General features: G+C 38.4%; 2 protein-coding genes across 7 annotated transcripts in view; one reads left to right on the top strand and one right to left on the bottom strand.

Moving 5' to 3' along the window:
- HPS5 (HPS5 biogenesis of lysosomal organelles complex 2 subunit 2) overlaps positions 1-5044 on the bottom strand; it is a 91266-nt gene extending 86222 nt beyond the window's left edge. The window contains exon 1 of one of the 4 annotated variants that reach the window (XM_012552470.3): positions 4925-5044. Coding sequence is in view for 3 of the 4 variants with exons in the window: in XM_031942847.1 (XP_031798707.1) it covers positions 4535-4614 (80 nt within the window). In the remaining variant the exon portion in view is untranslated. Of the gene's footprint in view, positions 1-4534; positions 4902-4924 lie in introns of those variants that run through there. The other 3 variants (XM_031942847.1, XM_031942848.1, XM_031942846.1) reach the window with 3 other exon arrangements.
- A 353-nt stretch (positions 5045-5397) lies between these two features.
- The window catches only part of GTF2H1 (general transcription factor IIH subunit 1), a 46369-nt gene continuing 23879 nt past the window's right edge, over positions 5398-27887 (top strand). The window contains exons 1-7 of one of the 3 annotated variants that reach the window (XM_031942852.1): positions 5398-5523; positions 16469-16637; positions 21822-22014; positions 23021-23186; positions 24078-24171; positions 25777-25926; positions 26035-26114. In XM_031942852.1, coding sequence (XP_031798712.1) covers positions 16484-16637; positions 21822-22014; positions 23021-23186; positions 24078-24171; positions 25777-25926; positions 26035-26114 — 837 coding nt within the window. In that variant the 5' untranslated portion in view covers positions 5398-5523; positions 16469-16483. Of the gene's footprint in view, positions 5524-5669; positions 5920-16468; positions 16638-21821; positions 22015-23020; positions 23187-24077; positions 24172-25776; positions 25927-26034; positions 26115-27887 lie in introns of those variants that run through there. The other 2 variants (XM_031942850.1, XM_031942851.1) reach the window with 2 other exon arrangements.

Genomic DNA, 27887 nt, shown 5'->3' with positions numbered 1-27887 from the left:
TTTCTCAGGTTTTTTTTCTCTTGATCTGATTTTTCTTGTGCAGCAAGATAACTGTATAACTATGTTTACATATATTGGATTTAACTTATATTTCAACACATTTAACATGTATTAGACTACCTGCCATCTAGGGGAAGGGGTGGGAGAAGGAGGGAAAATTTGGAAGAAAAGGTTTTGCAAGGGTCAATGTTGAAAAATTACCAATGCATATGTTTTCTAAATAAAAAGATTTAATAAAAAAGGGGAAAAAAGAATATAAGATATGAAGACAATACTATTCTGATGGCAGTGAAGAAGAATTAATAAGGCTCTTGATGAAAATAAAAAAGGAGTATACAAAAGTTAGTTTGAAGTTTAACATCAAAAAAACTAAGATCTTGGCAAATAGTCTCATCACTTCCTGGTAAAAAGAGGGAGAAATGGAAGCAACGTCTCACTTTATTTTCTTGGGCCCAAAAAGTACTTCAGATGGAGACTGCAACCATGAAATTAAAAGATGCTAACTCCTAGGGGCAATGGAGAGAGCACTAGCCCTGAAGTCAGGAGAACCTGAGTTCAAATATAACCTCAGACACTTAACACTTCCTGGCTGTGTGACCTAGGCAAGTCACTTAACTCCAAATGCTTCGGGGGGGGGGGGGGGGGGGGGGGGGGGGGGGGGGAAGATGCTTATTCCTTAGAAGGAAAGCTATGACAAGTCTGCATAGCACATTATCTTGCTGACATGTTCTGTATAATCAAAGCTATGGTTTTTCCAATAACAATATATGGCTATCAGAGCTGAGCACCATAAAATCAACATTTTCAAACTGTGGTGCTAGAAAAGATTTTTGGAAGTCCCTTGGATAGCAAAGAGGTCAAATCAGTCAATACTTAAATTATTCAGGCTATGCACTGGAAGGTCAAGTACTAAAGCTGAAGCGTAATACTTGTCCACATATTAAGATGAGACTCATTGTAAAAGACTCAGATATTGAGAAAGACTGAAGGCAGAAGGGGAATGTAGAAAACAAACATAAACTTGGACAGACTTCAAGAGAGAAAGAGTAGGATAAAGAGCCTGGAGTGCTTTGGTTCAGGGGATCACAAAGAGTAGGACAGGATTGAACAACAATATACCATTATTATTTGACCAAGAAAACACATGAAGCAAAGAAAAATAAGAAATATTTGTCTCTGACCTATGGAGCCCTCTTTCACTTCTATAGTGATAATGGCAAAATGTAGAACATAAATTGACTGGGAGGCACAATGCTAGAAGGGCTTGTGGTTTGAAAGTATTAGAAAGGAGATGGGAGCTAAGATTGTAGACAATCTTAAAAACCAGACAGAGAATTTGGTATTTTATTCTAAAAGCAATATGAAGTTCCTAAGTCTTGTAAATGAAAATTTAAAAAGGGAATGTGTGTGACATGATGAAATCTGTTTTGGTATTATTAACTTCAAGATTAGTTAGGATATTTTTCCAATAGTCCAGGGTACGGAGCCAATAAACATTCATCAGGATTCCTGTGGTTGCATACTGAATTAGAAAGCTACATATTAACATTAACAAAATAAAAATACAAAATAACATAGGTAAACATCTCCCTAATATATTTTAATCTAGGAATATTTCCTGCCCAGTACTTGAAATGCTTGGTTCAGGGAAAAGATGATTAGGGCCTGATATGGAACCGAGGCTGAGAGTACACAGGAGATAAATGAGGAAAATCTTGAAGGTCCCAAGATGTGGCAATTGATTGATTGGATATCAAAAGTAAGAAGAGAGAAGCCATGTACAATTCGAAGCTTTGAACCCAGATGAAAGGAAGAATAATTGTGCCATCAATAGAAATGGGAAATTTGATGAAGAGACCAATTCAGGAAAATAAATAGCATTTTGTATATATTAAGTTTTTTAAATTCTTTATTATTATATCTTTTCATTTACAAAACATATGCATAACTAATTTTTTCAACGTTGACATTTGCAAAACCTTCTGTTCCAAATTTTCTGCTCCTTCCCTCTACTCCCTCCCCTAGATGGCAGGTAGTCCAATACATGTTAAATGTTAAAATATATGCTAAATATATGCTAAATAAACATATTTATATAGTTATCTTGCGGCACAAAAAAAATCAGATCTAGAAAGCAAAAAAAAAAAACAAAAAAACTGAGAAAGAAAACAAAATACAAGCAAACATCAACAGAAAGCCTGGGAAAATGCTACATTGTGGTCCATACTCAGTTCCCACAGTCCTCTCTCTGAGTATAGATGGCTCTCTTCATCACTGAACAATTAGAACTGGTTTGAATCGTCTCACTGTTGAGAAGACCCAACCATCAGAACTGATCATCATATAGTCTTCTTGTGGCCGTGTATAATGATCTCCTGATTCTGCTCATTTCATTTAGCATTAGTTCCTGTAAATCTCTCCAGGTCTTTCTGAAATCATCCTGCTGGTCATTTCTTACATAAAGGTAACACTGCGTAACATTCATGTACCATAATTTTTTCAGCCATTCTCCAATTGATGGGCATCCACTCAGTTTTCAGTTTCTTGACATTACAAAAAGAGCTGCCACAAACATTTCATTCATTTTTAAAGAGATCCTTTAAGATCTCTTTGGGATATAAGCCCAGTACTAGCACTGCTGGATCAAAGGGTATGCACAGTTTGATAATTTTTTGAGCATAGTTCCAAATTGCTCTCCAGAATGGTTGGATTCGTTCACAGTTCCACCAACAATGTATCAGTGTCCCAATTTTCCCACATCCCCTCCAACATTCGTCATTATCTTTTCCTGTCATCTTAGCCAATCTGAGAGATGTGTGGTGGTATCTCAGAGTTGTCTTAATTTGCATTTCTCTGATCAATAGTGATTTGGAGCACCTTTTCCTATGACTAGAAATAGTTTCAATTTTTTTCATCTGAAAATTGTCTGTTCATATCCTTTAACCATTTATCAATTGGAGAATGGCTTGACTTCTTATAAATTTGAGTCAATTCTCTATATATCTTAGAAATGAGGCCTTGATCAGAACCTTTGGATGTAAAAATGTTTTCCCAGTTTGTTACTTTCCTTCTAATCTTGTCTGCATTTTTTTTATTTTTTTGTTTGTACAAAAACTTTTAAACTTTGCTATCTTGCGGCACAAAATAATCAAAATTATCTATTTTGTGATCAATAACAATCTCTAGTTTTTTGTTCACAAATTCCTTCCTCCTCCACAGGTCTGAGAGGTAAAACTATCCTGTGTTCTTCTAATTATAATATATATATATATATTTTATATATATATATATATATATATATATATATATATATATATATATTCTAATTATAATATCATTCTTTATGCCTAGATCATGAAACCATTTTGACTTTATCTTGGTATACGGTGTTAAGTGTGGGTCAATCCCTAGTTTCTGCCAAGCTAGTTTCCAATTTCCCCAGCAGTTTTGTGAAATAGTGAAATCTTACCCCAAAAGCTGGAGTCTTTGGGTTTGTCAAACACTAGACTGCTATGGTTATTGACTATTTTGTCCTATAAACCTAACCTATTCCACTGATCAACTAGTCTATTTCTTAGCCAGTACCAAATGGTTTTGATGACCGCTGCTTTACAGTTTTAGATCTAGTACAGTATATTAAGTTTTAAATATGGCACTTCAAGATGCCAAGAATCACTTTGTGATTCCACTTGAGTTTTCTTGGCAATAGAAATAAAAGTCAAAAAAAGGGGCTTGCCACTAAGATAATTTAATTTGTAAAATGTTGCAATAATATATGAAAGAAAATTAGACCTCTAATAAAATGTACTCTACTATTTAAAAAAAAAAAAAAAAAAAAAGATGCCAAGAATCAGCAGATTGAAATTTCAGTACATTAGGTAGACCACCTAAAAAAGTTTTAGAGAAAAATATAGATAAGACTCAAATAGATATCTGACCAATAATATATAATATTCTTTTATGACAATGTGTTTGCCTCTTGACAGAGAAGTGATGGAGAATTAGGCAGAACGAGACGAATTTTTGGACACAGCCAATATGGGAATTTCTTTTGCACGACCATGCATATTTTTAAGAAGGGTTTTAGTTGTTTTTTTATTTTTGTTTTTCCAATGGAGGGAGGGAAATAGAAGCTTAGACATAGTTAAGTCTTGTTAAATACAGACGATAAGACTGGACAGAAATGACTAATTTGCTTCCCCATTCTGCAGAATTCTAAAGAATGGTATTTAGTCATTTAAAACAGTAGTTTCTAAGGAAGCTCAAGAATATCTTCTGTTCTCAAATGAATACGTTCAAAAACTTGATTAGTTAGAATTTTAGGGAAGTTGGGGGGGGAGGGCGAAGACCTGCTAGGTTTAAGGCTCTCTCCCTCGGGAGCAAAAATACTACAATTTTAACGAAGCGTAAGAATAAAGAGAAGCCTCTTCCTTTTAAAGGGGAAAAAATTAAAAGGGCCTTTCGGAAAGCTCAAGCTTCTCGGGAGAAGAGCACTCCTTAACAGCGCGTAAGGAAATTTGGAGCGTCCGCTTACTGAGCGTGGAGCCGGCTGCTTCCGGGGAGGGCCATAAGGCTGGGATTGACAGGCTGGTCGTTAACTCGCCCGACGCGCATCTCCAGGAAATAGACCGCAAAGCTGAACCGCGAACCCTCTCGGCGCCCGCCATTAACAACGGCAGCCCGAGTGCTATCTCAGTGGCTGTCCTACGGGAACAGGGCCCTGGGATGTAACTAACTAAAACTCTCAGCCTGGAAGAGAGCGAAGCCTCACTTCCTGGCCGGTTTGGGGAGCCCAGCTCCGTTAGGGAAAAGACCAAAGAAGAGGAGAGGTGGGAGGGGTGGGAAGGAGGAGGCTGCGGCCCGGGCACCCCACCCCCTCCCCGAGGCGGGCCCGTGCACACTCAGGGGTCTTCTGAACACTCACCCCACGCTAGGAGTCTAACAGACGGCCAGCTGGGTAGCTCCGGGGTCCAATTTCAGTCTCGCTGACGTCAGTCGCCAGCGCCGAGCGCACAATCTTATACGTCATGGACGCTTCCCTGTCACCTGACGGGACGCGGCTCCTCCCGTGCGGTCCCTCCCCCTCGGGCCGAAGCCACGCTAGCGCTCCCCCGTGGCCTGAAGCCGCCGGGGGCCGGGGACGGGCCTGGCGCGAGCTGAGGCCTGAGAGGCGTCGTGCAGTGGGATCGCCCGGGGCCGCACCGATAGCCGCGGGTCTCCTGTCTGCAGTCGGAGAGAGGTGCCAGGGAAGGAGAGCGTGAAGGTGGGAGGGCGGGGAAAGCAAAAGTGTCATGGCGGCCCCGGTCCACCGTCACGTGGCCTGCTGGCTCCGCCTCGCTGCTTCCGGTCACGTGCCCCCCGTGTCCTCCCAGCCAGCTATGGAGGAGGTGAGATCCCCCAGCAGCGGAGGCGGTGGCGGCGGCAGGATCCTGAGCTCGGCCAGGCAGCGCCAGTGAAGAAAAGAGCGGAGAGAAGCTCGCCCCGCCGACCCTTCCTCGGGGCCCGGCACGGGGCTTCTGCACGGTACGTCTGCGGGGAGCCAAGTAAGGATCTGCGAGGATCCGCGAGCTCCCGAAGCGGGGCGCCTGCCCTCGGGGCCGCTCCTGGCCCCAAGCCCGGGAAGCGCGGCCCGCTCGCCCGCCCCCGGGGAGGGAGCCGCCGCCGCTCCTTCCCCGGGGGCCCGCCGCGGAGCTCGGAGCCGAGAAGGGCTGGGGCTGCCCCTGAGAGGCCCTCGGGCCCCGCGCCCCCGAAGGCAGCGGCCCTTTGCCCGGGGCCCCGGAACTCACTAAAAACATATTTGGTACTGGCAGAGATGAGTCTTTTTCAGTGTAACTGACTTGCTTTGTGTGGTTTTATACCTCCCACTACGTAATTCTGAGGATCCATAGGCTTCACCCGAGGGTCTGCGACCCCAAAAAGGTGTGTCTGAGGAAGGGAACGGGGCCGAGCCCGTTTAGCCCCTTCAAGCCTGCGCACGGGCTCCTTCCCGCTCTGGCGTTTGCCCCAAGCTCGGTGTCCGAATGGAAGGGGAGGCCCCCGAGAAAGAGGGGGCCTTGGTGTAACGGCCTCGGGGACGCTCGAGCCTGGGAGGGAGTGGAGGGACGGTCCCCCAACAGTCGCCGAGTCCGGCTTTCCGCCCGTCTTCCCATCCGCAAAATGGAGGGGCTCGGTGGCAACTTTTCCTCGTCGAATCTTGCCCCAGAGACTGCAGAAATCCAGCCGGAATAATCCGCCTGAGAAAGCGGCAGTGAGCTCGGCGAAGTTGAGTTGGAGACACGGTTGAAGTATTGGGGGGGGAGGGAACAGCAGTGTAAATAAAAGGTCGTTCCGGCCATTTGGTCCCTAGTGGCTCCGAGTGCGCCGGTGTCCTCACGCAGGGAGAGCCTCCAGCTAAGCTCTTTCTGCACTGCTTCAATCTCGGGGCATTCCAACCTTAGTTGTGCCTGCTTGGCCAGCCCGCTGGTCCGAGCGGCTGCCCCGTTGTTGTTGGCAAACCCTTTTCTCCCAGTAGTTCTGTTGGACCTTATCTACACCCTTCCCTGCCCCCTTCTCTTTTACAATAAAATACACTTGTCTTTATCAAATAAATCTTGCTCCGGGTATGAGTTGGGCTTTGACTTCCTTGCCTTTGTGTCCCAGCAGGCTAACAAGGCTGTTTGGTCATTTATTCTCTTTTTAGGTAGTAATGCTCTCCAGCTCTGCACCAGCTACCTCTTCAGACTATGTGTTGGTGTGGGTGTCCCTCCCTTTCTTCCCTTTTGCCAAACTCGCCCTTCCCCCAACCCCTTTGCTGCAGAATGAAAAGCCTGGTCCTGCAGTTACCTCTCTTGTTAGTTAACATAACTATTTTGCTTTTCTATGTAGTTGGAACTGGAGATTTTAGTTACCATATTTGTAGGTAGCATTTTTTATTCTCTTTAATCTCATTAAAGAATGTTGAATCAGTATTGTGATCATCCTACTATTTTTTTCTGTGCCACCAAATAAAACTAGATGCAGAGCTTTTATACTGGAAGAAATGATAATCCTCTGCCAAAAATCAGCTTCCATCTTAGGGAAAGAATGTAGCTAGCATTCCCATTTTTGTTACTAAGAGTGATAGGAACAAAAGAAATTTAGAGATAGGAATACCAAGGTTTCATATCGGCAATTTAGTATCATCCCCATATTAAATCGTCATAAATAGCCATGTCTCTGATAATGTTTTCCTCCCAATAAGACTTATGCCTCATTTTATACAACAGAAATATTCCTAATTCTTGTGTGTAAATCGGATGTTGGTAATTATAATGGAAGAGACTGAGTTCTATAATAAATCCTTTTGTTATATTACATAAAGTCATTTTAGAATATACATTTTGTTTATATCAATATGTGGAGTTTTCAGTAGAGTTTTTGGAAGTCATCCTTAAATTCTGAATGACCAGAATATTTGAACATAGTTAAGTACTATCCAAATAACCCTTCCAAGAAAAGATTTGGGGTGGGTCTTTTGACAAGCATACCATAATGTCTACCATTCAGAAGGCTAGAAATTAATTCTAAGATGAGTAGTCTTTTTACACAATAGACAAATAACTTATTATTTTCACATATTGGTCCCGAGTCTGTTAACGAGAAGTAATTTTCTAAATCAGAAAAAGATAGCGTCTGAATTTGACAGTTCTTTTCTTACTCTGTCAAAGTATGAAAATACTAATGCACAAGATCTAAAGCGTAGAATCATTGCCTTCTATGGTGCTGAGGAGTACACCTCACAACCCAGCTATATTTTCTATTAGCCTTCTCTCTGGTACCCTTTCAGGTTTCATATTGCTGCTGCTGCTTCTTACTAGTTCCCTTGCAAAGAGAAGGTCTAAAGGTTTTCTTTGTTTCAGTGATTCCCCTGCTCCTTGATAATAGCACATCAATTCTTACTATTCAAAGAGTTATTTACTTGATTGCAAAGCAGGGAATACATACAGTATGGTATATTTTCAGCACAATATGCAGTTGAAAGAAGAGTTGTAATCATAGGGCCAAATTATTCTAACTGATCATCTGAAACATTTTGACTGTCACTGATTTAGCCGTTTATGAAAAAAAGTTGTGTTTTTAATCTGTACAGATCCATGGACAGGGCAAATAAATCCCTTCTGTAGTCTGAATTTTACCCTTACTCATGGGTAATCCAAATTTATTTGCTCTCTCATCCTGAACCTCTGCTTCCTATTCCCTCTATCTGCTGAACCAAGCTAAGCAACATTCTTCATACCACAGTTAGCGATACATTGATTTCCTCATCCCAAGATCAAATTAATAGGCATTTGGATCTTTCCTCTTTGGGGAGTAACCCAGTATCTCACTAATCCTTTACTTTTCTCTGATTTCAGAAGATAAAGCAGCTTTCCTTTTCCATGTTTATTCCTCAATTCTGTCACCTTCCCTCTCACAGGACTATTTTTTTCTTCTCTTTTACTATTATTATAGTCAACACTACTAGTCACCTCTTTGAGTATTTCCCAATCCTGGTTCTGCTCTATCTGATGGATTGTTCATCTCCTAAAACAATTTCTCTTTCACCTCCCTCCCCACACATGTGGTTTTCCTAAGATTTCTGTCCTCAGTCTCTTCTCTGTCTTTGAACTAAGTGATAGCCATTCAGTTCCATTACTTCACCACTCCCATGAGCTCATTCCATATACCTGCTAGATATCATTACATCAATACTTCAAATTCAGCATGTTCAGAATTAATCTTTTCACTTAATCTTTCTCCAAACTTTCTATTTCTCTTTAAGGTACTTTTCAGTTCAATCAAGCCCAGCCCTCAGGTTTCTTTGATTCTCTGTTTCCCATCCCCATTTCCAGCAAGTTGAAAAATCCTTTTGATTTTACCTCTGATCCTTCCTCTTCCCTTGCATCCTTCCTCTTCCCTTGCACTCACTCCCATCACTCTGATTCCAACCCATATCACCTTTCACTTGATGATTATAATAACCTCACATGCCATTTCCAGTTTTTTTGTGTGATCTTTACACACCTAACAAAAATGCTTCCTGATTTTCTGAAATGTTTGCTTGTGTTTTTGGTTTCCTTATTAATGCTGATTAATTAACTGCTTGGGTCTTGAATGAAGAGCTAAGTGCTATCTAAGCAACTCTACTAGTGTCTGAGATTGGCTTTGAATTGAGTTTTTCAGGACTCTATTGGGCCACCTCAGTGGTTACTGGCTCACCCAGGTTCATAACTCTATTTCAAGCCCTCGTCACTGTTCACTTGGATTATTTTAATTGCTGTCTAATCATTTTCTCTGCTTCCAATTTCTCTCCAAAAATTATCTAGCCTCTTGGCTGCCTCTAAGATAAAATTCACAACTCCTTACCTTGGTATTTAAGATCTTTCACAATTTGGGTTTGAGATGTCTCCCTTTCATAATGCTCTTAATTTCCAGCCAAATTGAAGTAATGAGTTTTTCTCCAGACTCACTGTGCCTCTATGTGTTTCCTCCAGCTGTTATTCAAGTCATTTTCAGATTCCTAATCTTCCTTTTAAGTCCAATTTAGATGCTACCTTTTTCTTAAAACTTTCCTTTATTATTCCTTGCTGCCTGCTTCCAGTCAAGTGTTCTGTCTGTGCTGAGGTCAGTTGTGAGATAAATTAAAATTTATTGTTAGCCTTATTTTACAGAATGAGAAACTAAAGTTCAGAGAATTTAAATTATTTGCCTCTTTGAATATAGGTCTTCTAGATCTTCCAGCACTTTGCTTATTTACAGGTTCTGTCTTCCCCTCTCACCCAATAGAAAGTAAGCTCTTTGAGGGTACGGTCTATTTAGTTTTTGGTTATTTTATCCTTAGGGCCCAGAACAATCCCTTGAACATAGTACTTGCTTAATAAAAGTAAATGGGTCAGGGAGGAGGGGAGGATAACTATTTCCTAGTGACCTTAAGAAAATTATCCTTTAATTATAACTAAATTCCTCTTGATTATTTTATTCAACAAGTATCCAAGTACCTGCTATGTACAAAGCATTTTGATACAAAAATGAAAAAGAAAAAATAATCTCCACACTCTAGAAACTTGAACGTTTTATTGGGGATTTTTTTTTAAAAGCAAGTATATGGTTATTTGAGAAGGAAGCACTAATAACTAGGATTCTTGTTTATGTAGTGGGCCTCTTTGGCAGTCTCTTGAACACACTGGATCTCTTATCAGAATGATGTTTTTAAATATATAAAAATAAATTGGATTATAAAGGAAACCAATAATATTGAGGTATAGGTATCAAAATTAGGAGCAGGGGAAAGGGCATAGGTTCCAACTTAGGAACCCTGAACCAAGAAAGACTTTCCTTAGGAACTGGAATGTGAATTAACTCTTAAAGAAAACAGGGGATTTGTGGAGAATAGATGTGATTTCTAGCAATGAAAGATGGTCTTTCTGCAGGGAGATGGGATAGGAATATTATTCAAATTTAAGGAATGGTACCATGGCCATTGTAGCTGAAATTTAGAAGATTTGAAAGGAAGTAACATGTAAGAAGTCAGAAAAGGGTAGGTGGAGAGCCAAAATAAAAAGATTTAAAAGTTGTTTTGGGGGGGAAGTTAAGTATGGTACAGTGGTTAGAGTGGCAAGCCTGGTCTGAAATAAGGAAGATCCCTCTTCCTAAATTCAAATCTGGCCTCGGACATTTATAGGCATGACCTTCAAGTCACTAAACCCTGTTTGCCTTCATTTCCTCATCCGTAAAATGAACTGGAACAGAAAACAGCAAACTGCTTTACTATCTTTTTCAAGAAACTAAACCATTCTGTTTTGACTGGACTTTTGAGGACTTAAAAAGAAATAATGTGTAATAAGTCAAAAAAGAAAGGTGGAAGCCAGATTTAAAAGAGTTTAAGGGGCAGTTAGGTGGCACAGTGTATAGAGGAGGACTTGAGATCACATCCGGCCTCAGACACTTAATATTTACTAGCTGTGTGACCATGAGCCAGTCACTTGACCCCGATTGCCTTGAAAAAAGAAAAGTTTAAATAATAAATTGAAATTTATATTTTATCATGAAGGCAGCCATTGGCAGCCACTGAAGAATGTTGAGAGAGGAAAAAATAGCAACAGGAGTCAAATTAAGAAGCTGTTACTTGTAGTCCAGAGGAATAGCAATAGTGACATTGATAGAATCTACAAAACTTGATTGGATGGTTGGGAAGCATTGAGGGAAAAGTTTAAAGTCTAGAATGACTAAGGTTGTTGCGCAAGTGTAGGTGACTAAAAGGATAGGAGGGTGTTGATGCCTTCAACAGAAACAGAAGTTGGAAGGAGAGGCAAGTTTAGGGGGAAAGAATTCTCTTTTAGATTAGTAGATATACTAAGTTTGAGCCACAAGCAGAAGCTCTAAGTCAGATTGCAACAGGAAGCTAGTGATTTGGGAATGAATGGAGTCCAGAAAAGAAATTAAAGTTAGACATATTTTGAAAATCATCAACATGGAGATGATAGTGAACCTATGAGAATAGATATGAAATGCTATAAAGAACAGACCCCAGCTAATATCAGAGAAAACAACATATATATGCACAATATTTAAGTGTGAGTACCTTTTTCATTCATAACTTCAAACTATCTGTACCTTTGTAATCCTGTGTAAAATTAAATATTGGAATAATGATCTTCCCAAACCCCTCGATTAAGTTTGATGAATCCTGAATGAACAAGACTTCCTCCTTATCCACTCAACCCTAGGAACAGCCACAGCCATATGCTGGACCTCATTGTCATTGGGATCTCAGTACTACTTTATGATTTCACTTACCTCACTTGCTTAAGCCTTCCAACCCTTCTTCTCAATCTCTAGTCCATTTTTTTTCTATTTGTTTAATAACCTTACTTATGCTTTTACTTCCCTGCCTGCTCAATATGAACCATTTCATTATAGTTTCCACTGACACTAACTTGCCTTACCTCCTGACTTTTCCCACATCTTTCTTAATCCCCAACCTTCCACAATCTCCTCATGTGTTTTCTGAGCTTTGCTTGAGACACAGAGAAAGGTGATCCATATGGAAAAAAGCATGTCCAACTTGGAATTAAGATCTGATATTTATTAGATATGCAAGCAAGTCACTTAAACCTAGGAAGCCTTAATTTTCTCCAATCATAAAATTGGTCTTAATCCCTGTTATACTTAACCTCATGGGATTGTTGGGACAGTCAAATTGAGTAAAAGTATATACTATGCTAGATTGGAAATTAGGTTTGTTCTGACAAAGTTGATATATTAGAAAATAAAGTTGTGTGTGATTTTTGTCCTCAGAAATAGCCCTGCTGGGCTACACAAACACACACACATTTCTGGCATTTAGCTATATGGCTACCTCAGATCTGTGTTTTGCTGTTTCACATTTGTGGACTTTCCTATATTTAATAAACTCTCTATAACCCCAAACATTTTTAAGTATCTTGATTCAAAAATGCCAAACACTATATGCAAGAGGAGTTTTTAAGGATTGAGGAGAAGAACCTTGAAATAGTAAAAACATCTTGAAGGAAAGAAGAGAACGTGTCTTATCTCCTGAGCAACAGGGAGATTTCAAATAACCCTTCATTTACCCCTTCACAATAACTTAAAAGCTACAACCCTTTCAATACCCACTGCCACAAGAAAATCTCATGTCCTTGTCAAAGTAAAATGCCATATTTTCTTTCTTGAAGTACAGTAGGTGCTGTGAGTGGAAAAGGCCTGGTCCTGCCCACAAGCTCCATCCACATTCTTCTCTCTCTCTCCCTCTCTCCCCTTGACCCCCTTCCCAATTCTTGCCATGTGCACTCACCTCCACCTTCCACTATGGACAGGACAAAGACAATGCCACTATTTTGCAATATGTGTTTATGATTAATGCATAATACTATGCTTCCATTTTAATTAGGTCTGTCTTTTATGACAAGTTTTTGAGACTTGTACCCCACCCCCATTTTTCTCCTAAACTCTGGATTTTATTAGTGTTTCAAGCAACAGGTTCAAGCAGTGGCAGAACTGACTAGCAGTAGATAGAAGATATGAAGTGCAAGGGTTTGCCCAGGATCACAAGCCACTGGGTGCTAATCTTCCTAGCTTTGAGCCCAGCTCTAAAGCCTTTGCTCCACAAGCAGCCTCCTTAACCCATTGATGCTGCCAAGCTTGATTTTACTTCTTAAGTCTCCAGTCTTCTACATTTTGCCTTTCTCATTTCTCCCATATCACTGAGATGTTAATGGATGAACTTCCATTTTTCTCCTCTTCTGAATTTCTCTGCATCTTTACTATATTACACCCACCTTCCATATCTGACCTTTCCACTTATCCTCTCAATCCTCTCTATTCCTGTTTCTTTCAAGACCTTGTGCTTCAGCAGTTATTCCTCACTTGCAAGTTCAGTCTTCTATCCATTCTTTCTCTTCAACTAATATCTCAGACAGGGGCCTTGTCTGATCTTTGCAGCCGGGCATACTCGACTATTGGCAAGTAGGAGACAGAAGGGTTATTACTTCCTTCACCTTTACCTTTCAAAACAAACAAAATTATCAAGTCTGGTATAGAAGCTTCCATCCTATTTTCCATCTTAACTACCAAACTTCTAAAAGAGGTAGACACAGATGCATATATAATTTTGATATGACCCATGCACAAATTTATTTTGCTTGACTATACATATTTGTTACAAAAATTTTGTTTTTCATTTTCAATGGGAAGTGAGGTAAGGTAGAATTGATTTTTTTTTTAATTGAAAAAAATTAATTTCTGAAAGGATAGCCTATATATTTCTAACCCTACTTTCTCACTCTTCAATCCTTAGCACTCTTGCAATCTTAGGTTGTAGTTTACTATCACTGCTGAAACTGCTTTCAATCACCAATCCAGTGACCTTTCCCCCCTCCCTCCCTCCCCCCCCCTTCCTAAATGTGACTGCAGTCACCTATCAAGAACTCTTTTTTCCAGTTTCTAGGGGATACAGAGAAAGACAGTAACTTGGACATAGGTATATAAAAATGCCTTTTGGTTTTGATCTGACTGCTTATACAAGAACTTTTTTTTTAACCTTCCTAACCCATAATTGTTCTACCTCAAGGTTCGGTTCTATATTCATTCTCTCTCTCTCTCTCTCTCTCTCTCTCTCTCTCTCTCTCTCTCTCTCTCTCTCTCTCTCTTTCTCTCTCTCTTTTCCCCCTTTCTCTTTCAGAGGATTCTCCTGTAAGGGTGTAAGTTAAATGTAAGGGTGACATTTAATGGTAGAACTGGAACTAAACTATTACTACTTTACTCGTAAACTTTCATTGGTTTCTCATATTTCCAAATTCATGCAATCTTAATTCCATTAGAATAATTACTCTCCACAAGCATAGATTTTTTAACTCTGTGCCTACCTCAGTGTGAACTTTGAAAAAAAATTTTTTTCATGACCAAAAAAGTTTGCTTCTATCCACTTGTCCTCTCATCTGAGCTGTGATTTTGTTACCCCAGCAAACTAGACAGATTTAATAAATCTCTGAAGATAGGCTGGACTTTCCTTCCCCCATAACTCTTGGACAATACTTGTCCTATTGCCTGCATTGCCTTTTCTCCACACTCCCATCACACTTCTCAATCTTTCAGAGTCCAGGCAAAAGTAATCTGAAATACATCACTTTGCATTTTCCTTTATTGTTCTTTTACCGTTTCTAGCCCTCATTGTTGCTTACAGGTTTTTTTTTTATTCTTTACTAGACTGAGGTTTGTGAGGATACATAGGTATTCTAGCTTGTCCTTATTTCTTCCCCACAATGGTGGTTTAAATGACTCATTATTCATGTGCTTTTTGAGGGAAAGGAAACAGTTTAACACAGTACTAAACCTGCATATATGACCATTGACTTATTAATAGTCTCATGTAGTCAAAGAGTTCTGTGGTAATAGTTAAGAACATGAGATGACTGAATTTCCCAATTTCCCTTCTTGCATATTACAGGTTATACTCTATGCAGTGAATCTTAGAATGTTCCTAGAATTGTGATCCTTAGGAGCTTTTATAGGCTTTGTTCACAAGTGAGAATAGGACAGGATAGCATACAGATATTCCCTTAAGGAAAACCTATCTCCAGGGAGGTTTGGGAAGGGCTCCAATGACAGAGTCCTGCTCTTGCAGCTGAGAAGCTAGTGTGTTGCAGTAATACAGCAAAGCATGGGCAGAGAAGGGGGGAAAAACATTAAAAATAACTGATGAGTAAGAGTTCTAGAAACATCTAGAAGCCATCTAGAATTGTACTTTCAAAAAAACCACTCCAGTCTTGAAGAGTTGATAGAGAGGCGTACTATTCAATGAGCTGCTAAATACATTACCTTTTGAGGATTGATGCAGTAGACTTCAGTTTATCAAATATTAAATTCCTATTTTAACAGATGTCAGGAGATAATTAGGCATCCCGTCACCAGCCTCACACACCCCTCTCCGGCCCTCTCAGCCTTCAAGGAACTAGAATGCCTTGTAAAAACTAGTTGCTGGTTCTGGAATTTTGGCACCCAGAGTAACTAGGCAGTAGAAACTATAATAAATAAAGTTTGTTAAGAAATTTTAAATGAAATCAACAAATACAGAGCAGTTTGGAGATTTGGTCATTAAAAGACAGGGAGAAAATAACTGAACCATAAAGTACATATTCGGTCCTTAAAGTTGAAGATTTGAGGCCAAATGGAGTTTTGTTTAGAAGCATAGCATGGAGCTCTATATAAGCAATAGGGAATTGGAACAGTTGGGGAAAAATGGACTTGGGGAATGAATTTGTGGAGCTTAATTCTGGGCTCACCTTTGCTACTGACAAATTTTAATCTGTTTTCCTTATCACTAAAATGGAGAGTTGGACTAAACAATCTCTCCTTCTAGCTCTATAGCCAACTTTCTAAATTTGCTAATGCATTTTTATTAGCATTATAAGAAATAAATTTGTTTTTTAAAGCTGTACAAGAGTGTCTGTAGCAATACAATACCAAAAGGGAAAACCCAAATGCCCATTGTTTTTGGAGTATCTGTATAAATTTCAAGTGCCATAAATAATGGTCTGCAGAAAACATACAGAAATATGAAAGTATTTTTGTAAAATACAAATTTTTAAAAGCATAGCTCCACGGAGTGCACTATTTTTAAAATTTTACGAATTAATAATCTTCAAGATCAGATTGGGCTTTTTATGGAGTATATTAATGATAACTGTCACTGATACCTATGCTCAATCTTATGATTGAAAGTATGCTATATAAATTACAGCCTAAAAATCATAGTATATCAGTAGTGCTGTGTTTATTGATTTAACTAAATTGAACCAAATAGATAAATTTGCTTTTAAAATGAAAAACTTGCAGAAACCAAAGATACTCAAGTTTTATAATGCATTGCTTCTCTAAGCAAATATGAGCAAATTTTGTGCTGTGTTAACATCAAACATAAGAGGGTGACTGTGCCTTCATTTTTCTCCAATAGCACCTTCCAACCAGCATGGCAACTTCATCGGAAGAAGTTTTACTGATTGTAAAGAAGGTGCGTCAGAAGAAGCAAGATGGAGCCCTGTATCTCATGGCAGAAAGAATAGCTTGGGCACCTGAAGGCAAAGACAGGTTTACAATCAGCCATATGTATGCGGACATTAAATGTAAGTCATTCATCTAAAACAGAAATTTGGTTTTTTAACATTTTGATAACTGTATTTCAATAAAATTTGTCTCCTTTGTGGTCCTATGTATTTTATTTTATGCGTTTAAAAACATTCTAGGAAGATATGTGTAACCAGACTGCCCACAGGACTCAAAATAAAAAATAAAAAAGTTCTAAAGATTATATGAGCTATCATATTTTATATTTGCAAGGACTTCTCAAATAACTATAATGTATTTGAAAGGCAGGATTAGAGTATAAAAAGATCCACTTTTGGAACCAGGAAATCATAACTTCAACTTGCACCTCTAGCTTTGTGACTGTAGGCAAGTCACTTAAACTTTTAGTGAGCTTAATTGTAGAAAAAATGCCATGCTGAATTGCTACAAGGCCTTTCTTCATGTAAGTCTTCTCTGTAGCAATTAAATCACTGGTCCAATCACTATCCCTATCTTTATGGTCTGTTCATTAATAATTGGCCACAGGTTATTATTAGATATTTCAAATGGGTTTTGAAGGGCATGTTTTTTTTAAGTAAGGCATTAGATATTTTCATGTTTTATTTAGCAACCCCCAAGTTTGCAAGTTTAGCTTTAAACATTTAAAAATTGGAATAAATATAGACATGTGTTTATGCTAGGAAATTGTATTTTGGTTTTAGTAGCATTTGCCCTTTCATTCTTCCCTTTGCTTCTAACTAGAATTTGAACCTTTATTCAGAAAATAACCCTCTAGTTTTCTCAATTTGTGGAAGACCCATGATTGAAAAGACAAAATTGTAACGTAGAACTTAGAACAACTTATCAATAATGCTCACCTTCATTTTGCTGTGACATATGTACTGTAATATTAATAAGTTAATACATCAAAATAGGTAATTAAGGATACAAGATACTTGGAAAACTATAAAAACAGTTGTTACAGGAGAAATAGCAATTCCAAATACAACCAACTGTCTTACAACTTCTGAACATTTAAAGTTTAGCACAGCACACACACACTTGATAAATATTTGTTGACTTATTGTGTGCCAAGCACTGGAGAAAGAAGTTTAAAGTATCCAGTAGTATCATCCAGTAGTGATGTCACTAAAGCTTAGGAGAAAGGTTTGGACTAGATCTTTGAGTCATGTGTGTAAACATGAGAACTCCGTAAAGCTGATAAAATTGCTGAGGACAGAGCCGGGGAAGAGGAGTTCCCCACGGTTGGGGAGTATGGTATAGTTGGAGACCTGCAGAGGAGGACTGTCAGGTAAAAGAAGAATCAAGACAAAAGGATATCACACAACCCATTGAAAGAGTCGATGGTATCAAATGCTACAGCTAGAGTAAAGAACAGGACTTGAAGGGAAAAAAACATCAGATTTAGTAATTAAGAAAACATTGCTGAAAACAGTTTGATTTGAATGAAGTCACTCAAAGATTGAAGAGTATAGATAACTATTCAGGACAACAAGAAGTAGTTTATTAGGTGAGAGACTGGGGATATTACTGTACTGAATGAGTAAAGCATTTAGGAAATAATAAAATGATGGCCTCAGTGTCATGATAACCCCATTGAGGTGGATAAAATGAGTATGTAGTGTCCCAATCAACATAGAAGTGATGGAGTGGGGGGAGGAGGGTGCTATTTAGAGTGTCGGAGAATGCCTTAGAGCAAGGGTCCTCAAACTTTTTAAATAGGGGGCCAGTTCACTGTCCCTCACACAGCTGGAGGGCCAGACTATAGTTAAAATCAAAAACTTTGTTTTGTGGGCCTTTAAATAAAGAAACTTCATATTGAATGAGGGGGATAATCATCCTCAGCTGCTGCATCTGGCCCGAGGGCCGTAGTTTGAGGGCCCCTGCCTTAGAGTCTATGGAAAGACAGATCCAAAGAAATCCAAAAAAGAAGCATTTTGTTCACTGTGAAATGGAGATTACAGAGAAGGTTTGGGCAGTGACAACAGAGTAAAAGAAAGGTTGGATAGGATTGAGAAAAGAGATACGACAATGTGAGGTGGAAATTTGTTCCTACATGACTTGTAATTGATGAACACAGGAATAGGTAGAAAAACTGGAGGAACATTTGAGATAGTGACAAATCATAAAGCACAGCTTCCACAGTGGCCTAGTGGTGGGGACAGCCATATTGCTGTTAAAACTGGCTTCTCATTTATTCTTCACCCCCATCCCACTCCCATAGAACCTGGAGAGGTAGGCCAGGGAAAGGGAGAAGGGCCTTGACCAATGACTGAATGGAGTCAGTATAGTGCAATTAGGCCAAGTCACTGGTTATTAGGGTTGCCCAGGAGCTCTGCCCCTTACCTCCACTGGGGCTACCTGGAATGTATTTTCAGAGAAATAGTTTTATAAATAGTTTCTGTAGAATTCGTAATAGTGCTGTACTTGGGACACACTCTGAATTAAAAGGGTTTTTAGAGATTGTTCAGGGAAGCTAGCCACCATTTCCTCGGGAAATTATTACAATTTACAAATAAAGTTTTGGGGCTTCGTTTTATTAGCATTTCTGTATCAATACTTAGCTTTGTAGTTTTGTTGGTGTTACAGGAAACTTTGCTTTCCTACATACTAGCTACAGATCATCTTTCACCCAATGAACACACACTTATTAAGCATCAGCTACATATGAAGCATATTAGGTGCTAAAGTACAAAGTCCAAAAAATGAAACAACTCAGACCTCAAGGAGCATAACAATGCTTAGAAACAAAGTACAAACAAAGTAAATATGTAAAATAATCTACATGGATAAGGACACCAACATCTGGAGAGACCTGGAAAATCCTCGTGTATAAGGTGGTGCTAAAAAAGAATAGCTAACATTATTTTAGTGCTTTATGGTTTGCAAAGCACTTTACAAATATTCCCCATTTTACTTGAGTTGAGTTTGGAAGGATAATAGATTCTGAGACACACAGATGGAAAAAAAAAAACTACCCAATGTTGGAGAGGGAGTGTCCTATGTGAGAAACAACAAGAAGTCCAGTTGCCTTTTTTTTTTTTTTTTTTTTTTTTTTTTTTTTTTTTTGATCATCACATAATTTTTTTTATTTTATTTTTATTTCTCTATTAAGCGTTTTTCCCAGTTACATTTAAAGCAAAATTTTTACATTTTTAAAAAAATTTTTATTATAGCTTTTTATTTACAATATATATATGCATGGATAATTTTTCAGCATTGACAATTGCAAAACCTTTTGTTCCAATTTTTCCCCTCCTTCCTCCCACTCCCTTCCCCAGATGGTAGGTTGACCAGTACATGTTAAATATGTTAAAGTATAAGTTAAATACAATATATGTATACATATCCATACAGTTATTTTGCTGTACAAAAAGAATTGGACTTTGAAATAGTGTGCGATTAATCTGTAAAGGAAATCAAAAATGCAGGCAAACAGAAATAGAGGGATTGGGAATTCTATGTAGTGGTTCATACTCATTTCCCAGAATTGTTTCACTGGGTGTGGCTGGTTCAATTCGTTACTGCTCTATTGGAACTGATTTGGTTCATCTTACTGTTGAAGAGGACCACGTCCATCAAAATTGATCATCACATAGTATTGTTGTTGAAGTATATTATGATCTCCTGGTCCTGCTCATTTCGTTCAGCATCAGTTCATGTAAGTCCCTCCAGGCCTTTCTGAAATCATCCTGCTGGTCATTTCTTACAGAACAATAATATTCCATAACATTCATATACAATAATTTATCCAACCATTCTCCAATTGATGGGCATCCACTCAGTTTCCAGTTTCTGGCCACTACAAAGAGAACTTCCATAAACATTCTTGCACATAGAGGTCCCTTTCCCAAGAAGACCAGTCTTAACTGGACTATCTGGTGCCATGAAAAGATGTAAAGGTTGGTTCTTAAAAGCCAAGTATAGGTGCTTATATTTGATCCAAAAAGCTTTTAGTAGTTTGAGTAGTGGGCTTGACATTGTCAGACCTGTAGACCTGTCCTTTTGGAACATCATTTGAGCAGCACTTTTGAATCAGCTGAAAAGAGAGTAGAGGCAGTGGCAGCAACAGTGACCCTTGTGATAGTCTAGGGGAGGCTTGAAGTAGGATGGAAAACAATAGCTTTTCTGGTTGTGTTAGGTGGAAAGGAGGAGGACGGGATGGATGCAATTTCATTCACATGGGAAATTCTTGTTCAGAAACTACCTGCAGATCCAGTTTGTTCCTGATTTATCATCTTGGAAAGTTCCTTGGGGTAGTGAGAGTTAAGGGATGTGTTAGAGGCAGAATTTGAACGAAGCTCTTGACTCCAAGATTGACCTTCTTTCTACTATATAGTACCATAGCCTGCCTTTTAGTGTTTCAGGTGATGTTGTACATTTCTACAGTGAAAAACAGTTATTGTCACTTGATAGAAAATGGGGAAGGAAGATGGTGTCTGTTTTAAATCAAAGTCGTTGGTTATTTATCTCATGTGAGGTATACTTCATTTATATTTAGCAAAATAAATTTCACATATAAAATTTTTAGGAAGACACCTTAACAGTGAGTAGTCATTGTGGGTAAAAACAGATTTGGAGCCCACCAAAAATGCAAGCTGTCTAAGTTTTTAGTTGACCTTAGATCTTTAACTGAAGATAAAAGGGTCTTGTATATGTAAACATATCATTAGTGTATTACAATGAAAAATAAAATGGTCTAAATAAGGAAAAATCCCAACCATTCTTAGATTCATTCTAAAGAATAGAAAGTTGTTGTGAGACCCATTTTTTAAGGTTACTATTTCTCCTTAATGGAGATGTTAATCATCAAAAAAATCTAAACTTTTGTAAATTATGACAGGTTTGCCTTTGTTAATTGAATTATTTTGAAAGAAAGTATTCTATTTATCATGATCTCTCTGATCTAGGGCCCATTGGAGCCTTGATTATTGACATGTAGATGAGAATTTTTCAGAGGAAATTGTCCCTCAAGAACAATGAGAATCTTAGCATCTTGCATATCTCCACATGTTGAAGCAGTGGCTGCTTTGATGCCATTAGCTTATTGGCCTGGTTTAAAGCCATCTTTAAAGACCATCTTGTCATGTTCCTTGTCCCATAGAAAGGAGGATGGCTTGACCACAAACTTGGGGAGGGAAATAGGCATGGTCTACTATTTAAGGCCCTGTGGTATAGCTGCTTAGTGAACACATGCTAATTAGCCTCGTGTTTGTTTTCAGGCCAGAAAATCAGCCCAGAAGGAAAAGCTAAAATCCAGCTTCAGCTGGTCCTACATGCAGGAGACACAACCAATTTCCATTTTTCCAATGAAAGCACAGCTGTAAAGGAGCGAGATGCTGTGAAAGACCTTCTTCAGCAGTTGCTACCCAAATTCAAAAGGAAAGCCAATAAAGAACTGGAAGAGAAAAACAGGTGAAGGACAGGGAGAAGCCGGGGAACAGCCTTCAGACACCCGGCTGCCTTTCAGCCTCTTCAAGTGTGCCTTGTTAATCCCACTGTGCTGCTTTTTGGGGTTATCCACTGTAGTGATACTGCCTTCTTGTAATAAAAAGGCTCCTAATTTTTCAAATTAATTTCACATGGGGTAGCTAGGTGGCGTAGTGGATAGTGCACCAGCTCTTAAGTCAGGAGGATGTGAGTTCAAATGTGGTCTCAGACATTTAACACTTCCTAGCTTTGTGACCCTGGGCAAGTCACTCCCAATTGTCTCAGCAAAAAGAAAGAAAAAGAAATTAATTTCAAATGTACTGCCCTTAAATCCTAACAACCATTGGGGTTATTATTCCCAATTTATAAATGATGAAAGTGACAAAAAGAAGTTAAGTAGTTTGCCAAACATACACATCCTGTTACTGGTAAGGTTAAAAGTGGAATTCATGTCTCCTGATTCCTAGGACTATAGAGTTTACTTAGGATACCAGTCCTTCTATTTAAGGAAATAAAAAGGAATCATATCTAAAGGGAAAGTGAGATGAGTTTCCACTTTATATATCAGGAAAGAAATGTCAGCACATCTAGTTTTCCAGAGTGTTTTGCCCAACAAGTAAACTACAGAAATAAGGTGAGCATTGGGAGAGATTAGATTGCCTCAAGATTTGAGTTTAAATTAAAAATCACTATAATTCTTCAAGCTGTCGATATATATATCTACTCTTCCTGGGAAAAATTTATGCTGCAAATTTCTCCCCCTCCCACCATTTGAGGCAGTATTGTTCCATTATTACCACACCTACCTTTAGCCTAAATATGCCCTTCTAAAATGCTTTTCTACATTGATGTTTTAAAAATAATTTAAAAGAGGTCCATAATGTTGACTTTTTAGATCAGTTCAGGATTGTGTTTTATTGCTTGTTTTTGAAACTTGAATGACACATTATTCTAGAAAGTTCAATTTTTATTTAATACATTCTATCACCAGAATGCTGCAAGAAGATCCTGTTTTGTTTCAGCTTTATAAAGACCTGGTTGTGAGTCAGGTGATCAGTGCTGAGGAATTCTGGGCCAATCGTTTAAGCATGAATGCTGTGGACAGCCCTGCAGCATCCAATCACAAGCAGGATGTGGGCATTTCTGCAGCATTTCTGGTATGTGATCTGACTTTTATTCTCAGACTTCTAAAGAAAGAAAAATTGGAAATTATGTGCCTGATAGAGATCTTTGGTATTTCTGGCAAGCATAAAATGTTTTTTTGAATTTAAAATTCTTTATGTTCTCAGGTCTGTTAAAATAATATTGCATGTTAAATATGTTTGTTTTGACTTCTGTTTTTGTCATTTGTGCTTTGTGCTCTTTAGACTAACTCTGAATAATTAGGCCATGTTCAATTTATTAAGGATTCTGGTTCTAAGGCTATCTGAGCTTTAAACAGAGCAGTCTGACTTATATAAGTAGTCCTTGTTTCCCCTTTGTTTTATTTTATGGCCTCACCTATCCCTAAGGATGTTTTTTATCTTAGTTAAAATTCATTATAAAATTAAGAGAAATGTAATGTAGTAGATGGGAGAGCTGACCTCAAGGCTCACTCATACTCATTTTGTGATCCTGAGAAAGTCACTTGATCTCTGGTACCCATGCAACTGTAGGTGGCAGAGCAGTGCTTACCTGGGAGTTTCCTCTATCATTAAGTGATAATTTAATTTGTTAAATTAATTAACATTGATTTAATTAGTTGTTTATATCATTTTTGTAAGTAAATGAGGCTCCCAGAACAAAATACTCAGCAGTTGTCTGCCCTTTGCCACCCTTCAACTTACTCATTTTACTGCATTGTGAAATTTCCTAGAAGTAAAATTTTTCTGAGCTTGGCTGTTGGGCATATGAACCAGACCTTTGGGGCCCTAACAGTAACAGAAAAAGACCAGGGAGAAAAAGCCTAATAACAATTTTGTTCCCTGTATTTCGTTGTTTCGTTAGCCCTCAAATGTTATTCTCCCTGTATCATTTCAATTGACTTCTATTTATGTTCTTTTTCTTAGGCTGATGTCCGCCCCCAAACAGATGGCTGTAATGGCCTAAGATATAATTTAACTTCTGATATCATTGAGTCCATATTTAGGACCTACCCAGCAGGTAAGAAATTACTATCGGGGTATGCAATGCATCCTTGAAAGACAGTTCCCCATTATTGCTATTACTTCATTTGTTGAAGAGCCTTTCTTTTCAGAGTTTGTTTTCTATAGCTAAACTTACTTTGATCAGATTAGGTTTCTCAGAAGATTAAAAGGATTTTTTTTTTTTTAATTTTCACAAAGTGAATCGCATCACCCAAATCCAGAGCATTTTCTTTCATTTAGAATTATATATTCACAATATTTTTGTACTGCTTTATCATCTCCTGTTTGGGCTAGATTCTATGTAGTTAGTCTTATTTACAATCTTAGATAAGACTGTAAAATAAGATTTTAAGGGACATTAAGGTACTACCTACCTGTCTTACTGGTTGTACTCAGTTTCCTTTACAGGATCACAATCCCTATATTGCCACTATCTTGGGGCCATACCCAGATCTATCCCAAATCTTCTTTCTTTTTTAATTGTCTTTCTTGATGATTTCAAACCCCTTGAATACAAATGCCCCCTGAATCCACATACCCAGCCTTGGTCCCCTGCATAACGAGCTTCTCATCTGCCTCCTAGGCTTAGCCACACGGGCATCCCAGAGAAATTCATCATGTCCAAACAACTCTTCATCTTCCCCTCTCGATTTCCTGCTTCAGTCAAGGGCCCTGCCACTGTCCAAGTCACCAGGCCCCAGACTCTTTCCCCACAGACAATGGACAGTCAGCAATTGCCAGATCTGCTCAGTTCTATCATATAGCATCTCCTTCACACGCCCTTCCCTCCACAAGCTCTGCAGCCACCCAGGCTTGTCTGCCTTCTGCCCTCTCCAGAGGGTTGTCCCAGTGTCCTGCCGATGGATCTCCCTCCCTCCTCACCTCCCAGACTGCGGCTCTAGCCGTGCACAGCCTCCACAAACTGCCTTCTCTGACTTACTGAATACTGTCTTTACTGTATCATACTCACCCTTCTCGCTGTTTGCCATATAAAACATGCCATGTCCTATTTCCCCTTATAAGCTATCTCTGTGCCTCAAGTGTTCTCCTATTCTTTTGCATCTAGAACTTCTAACTCCCTTCAAGACCTCTTCCCGATTCCCCTAGTTGTCCGTGATTCTTTCTCCCTCCTTCCCAGAAATATTACAAATTACTTTTACTCTTTTATACTTGTTTATCAATGTTCAGGTGTTTCCTCCCTCCTTCCCCCCTTCCTAAGAGTAGAAACTTAGTTTTTGTATCATCTGTACTTAGTACAGCATCGCACAGCTTATGTTGATCCTTAATGTGTGCTTGTTCAATTAAATAGAAGGCTCCCTTGTATAGACAAGTCTGTCTATACAAGCCTGCCTTGACAGGCTATAAACCATTATTCCTAATTCTCCCCTTTGGAATCATACCATATAAAAGTCCTTTTTTCTGTGTTATGGCCCTTCATACATTTTTAAGAATTATCATATCCAATTTGAATCTTTTGTCCTTAACACTAATTATTCATGACCTTGTTATTAGTCTCTTTTGAGAGCTTAATAATGTAAATTTGTTTTGCTTTTAAATAATGTCTAGATTCTCTATAGCTTTTTTCATTATACAGCTTTATCTCTTTTGTGTTTTCCTACAGTGAAAATGAAATATGCAGAAAACGTTCCACATAACATGACAGAAAAAGAGTTCTGGACACGATTTTTTCAATCCCATTATTTTCATAGGGATCGGCTTAACACAGGGTCAAAAGATCTTTTTGCTGAATGTGCCAAAATGGATGAAAAGGGTGAGTGATCTTGTTATATCCCTGTCAGCATTTTGATATAGATTAAGTGTTATTTGTTTCTAAAATGATGTGAATTAGCACAACTTAAAGTTTTATTTGATTTTCTAGGTTTAAAAACAATGGTATCACTAGGAGTGAAAAACCCTCTACTAGATTTGACAGCACTGGAGGATAAATCATTAGATGAGGTAAGGAAAAACTGAATATTTTTATTAGGGAAGAACAGAATCCCAAATTATATCGTTTTTGAAGCAATCTAAGGTAGACATTCTTAACCATGGAGCCCACAGATTGGTATTAGGGGACCTGAACTTGAATGGAATGTATAATTGATACATTGTTTGCCCTTTCAATAAGTGGCTGAGGGAGAAAATTTGGATCTCAAAATTGGGGGGAGAGTTTTTAAAAAAAAAAAGGTTAAGAGCCCATCATCTCAGGTATCACCAATTACAATGACAAAATGGTGTGTGCTTTTTACTGCATGATTCCAATTTCAGTTTAACAAACACTTCATGAATGCCCTATTTTACAGTGAACGTAGAAATGACAGTCAGTAAGATGACATGCTCAGAAATAAATATTCAGAATGTACAAGTCCATGAGTGGTAGAAAGTGCCATAGTGATATGTGGAAGGGGAAGAATCACTTTTGACTTGTGGGAGGAGGAAAGATGGCATTGAGGGAGAATATAAAACAAATAAGACATTGAGAAATATCTTTAATTCAGATGCTATATAACTTCATCAGTGTGATAATATTCTCTCCATCACTCGGCAGACAATCTGTATGAATAACAGTGGCCAGAAACATCAAATAAAATTCCCAAAGTGTGGACCAACTTTCTAATGAGGGGCCTCTCCAGATTTTCTCAGACCAATTCCCAGATGACAGACAAAAAGCCATCAGCAGGCTATAATAAGTCATGAGAGTAGATAAGTCTTTTAACTGGTTCCTAAGGGTTACCTGAAATGAGAAGTGTCTGTGGTGCTTTGTTACAATTTTTGTGACATATCATCAGTATTGTTCTAATTAATTTCATCAATTTGTTCTTTTATTTGAAACTCTTCTTTCCTAGAAAGTGTAAAATGATGTTATTTAGGTCATCTGTCTAATCTTAATTGTGTAGTGCTTACAATAGAAACAATTAACATAAAAGTAAATCTCTATACTTGCGATTAGCTTATCCCATCTGTGAACTAGGCAGAGTTTAAGTTCTCATGTGACACTATATGTGGTAAAAAAAAAAAAAAAATTTAGTTAATATCTAACGAACAATGTTACAAATTAATTAAATTTGGTGTTAAGAGGTAGAAATAAATTGGAAAATATTTTGCTAACAGTGAGTAATTCTAATTAATTTATATTTGTTCAATTTAAAACCTAAGGTTTTTGTTACATAACTTTAAAACAGGAATTGTCACAATTCTTTGGTATTTAAAATATTTACTGTTTAGACTATTCTTGGAGGTCTTGGAGATTCTTTGCAGATCTGTGAATGTGAGAATGCATTAGTTTATCAGATCACACACAATATCTCAGATTTTTTTCAGTATGATTCTTGTCCATGTTTTTCTATAAGTACTAGACAGAACATAACACTCAGTAGTTCCTCACTTGACAAGCATTGGGGAGGGATTTCCTGGAAGCCTGGGAAGTTATTACAAAGTATATGGGAATCCCGTGGCAGGGATAGTAAAAGTAGATCTGAGGTTGGCATTCATTGCTTCAAACAGACATCCATTCTCTATTCTTTTTCATGTATGTAGAAGAATAACTGCTGATTTGTCTTCTAAGGGCTGAAGGAGGGGCAATAAGCCAAGATATCAGACCTATAATTTCATTAATGTAGGGAATTTAAAGAAATTCCATGTGTTACTGCTCTTCAACTCTAGTTTCAGGGCTACTCGGAGATATTGACTTGTCTAATAGCTTTGCATGAACAAATCCAGATTTTTCTGACT

This window comes from Sarcophilus harrisii, chromosome 6 (genome assembly GCF_902635505.1).
Source record: "Sarcophilus harrisii chromosome 6, mSarHar1.11, whole genome shotgun sequence".
Classification (NCBI taxonomy): domain Eukaryota; kingdom Metazoa; phylum Chordata; class Mammalia; order Dasyuromorphia; family Dasyuridae; genus Sarcophilus; species Sarcophilus harrisii.
Note: the sequence above shows the minus strand (reverse complement) of the source record. Positions and strands in the feature narration are given on the sequence as shown.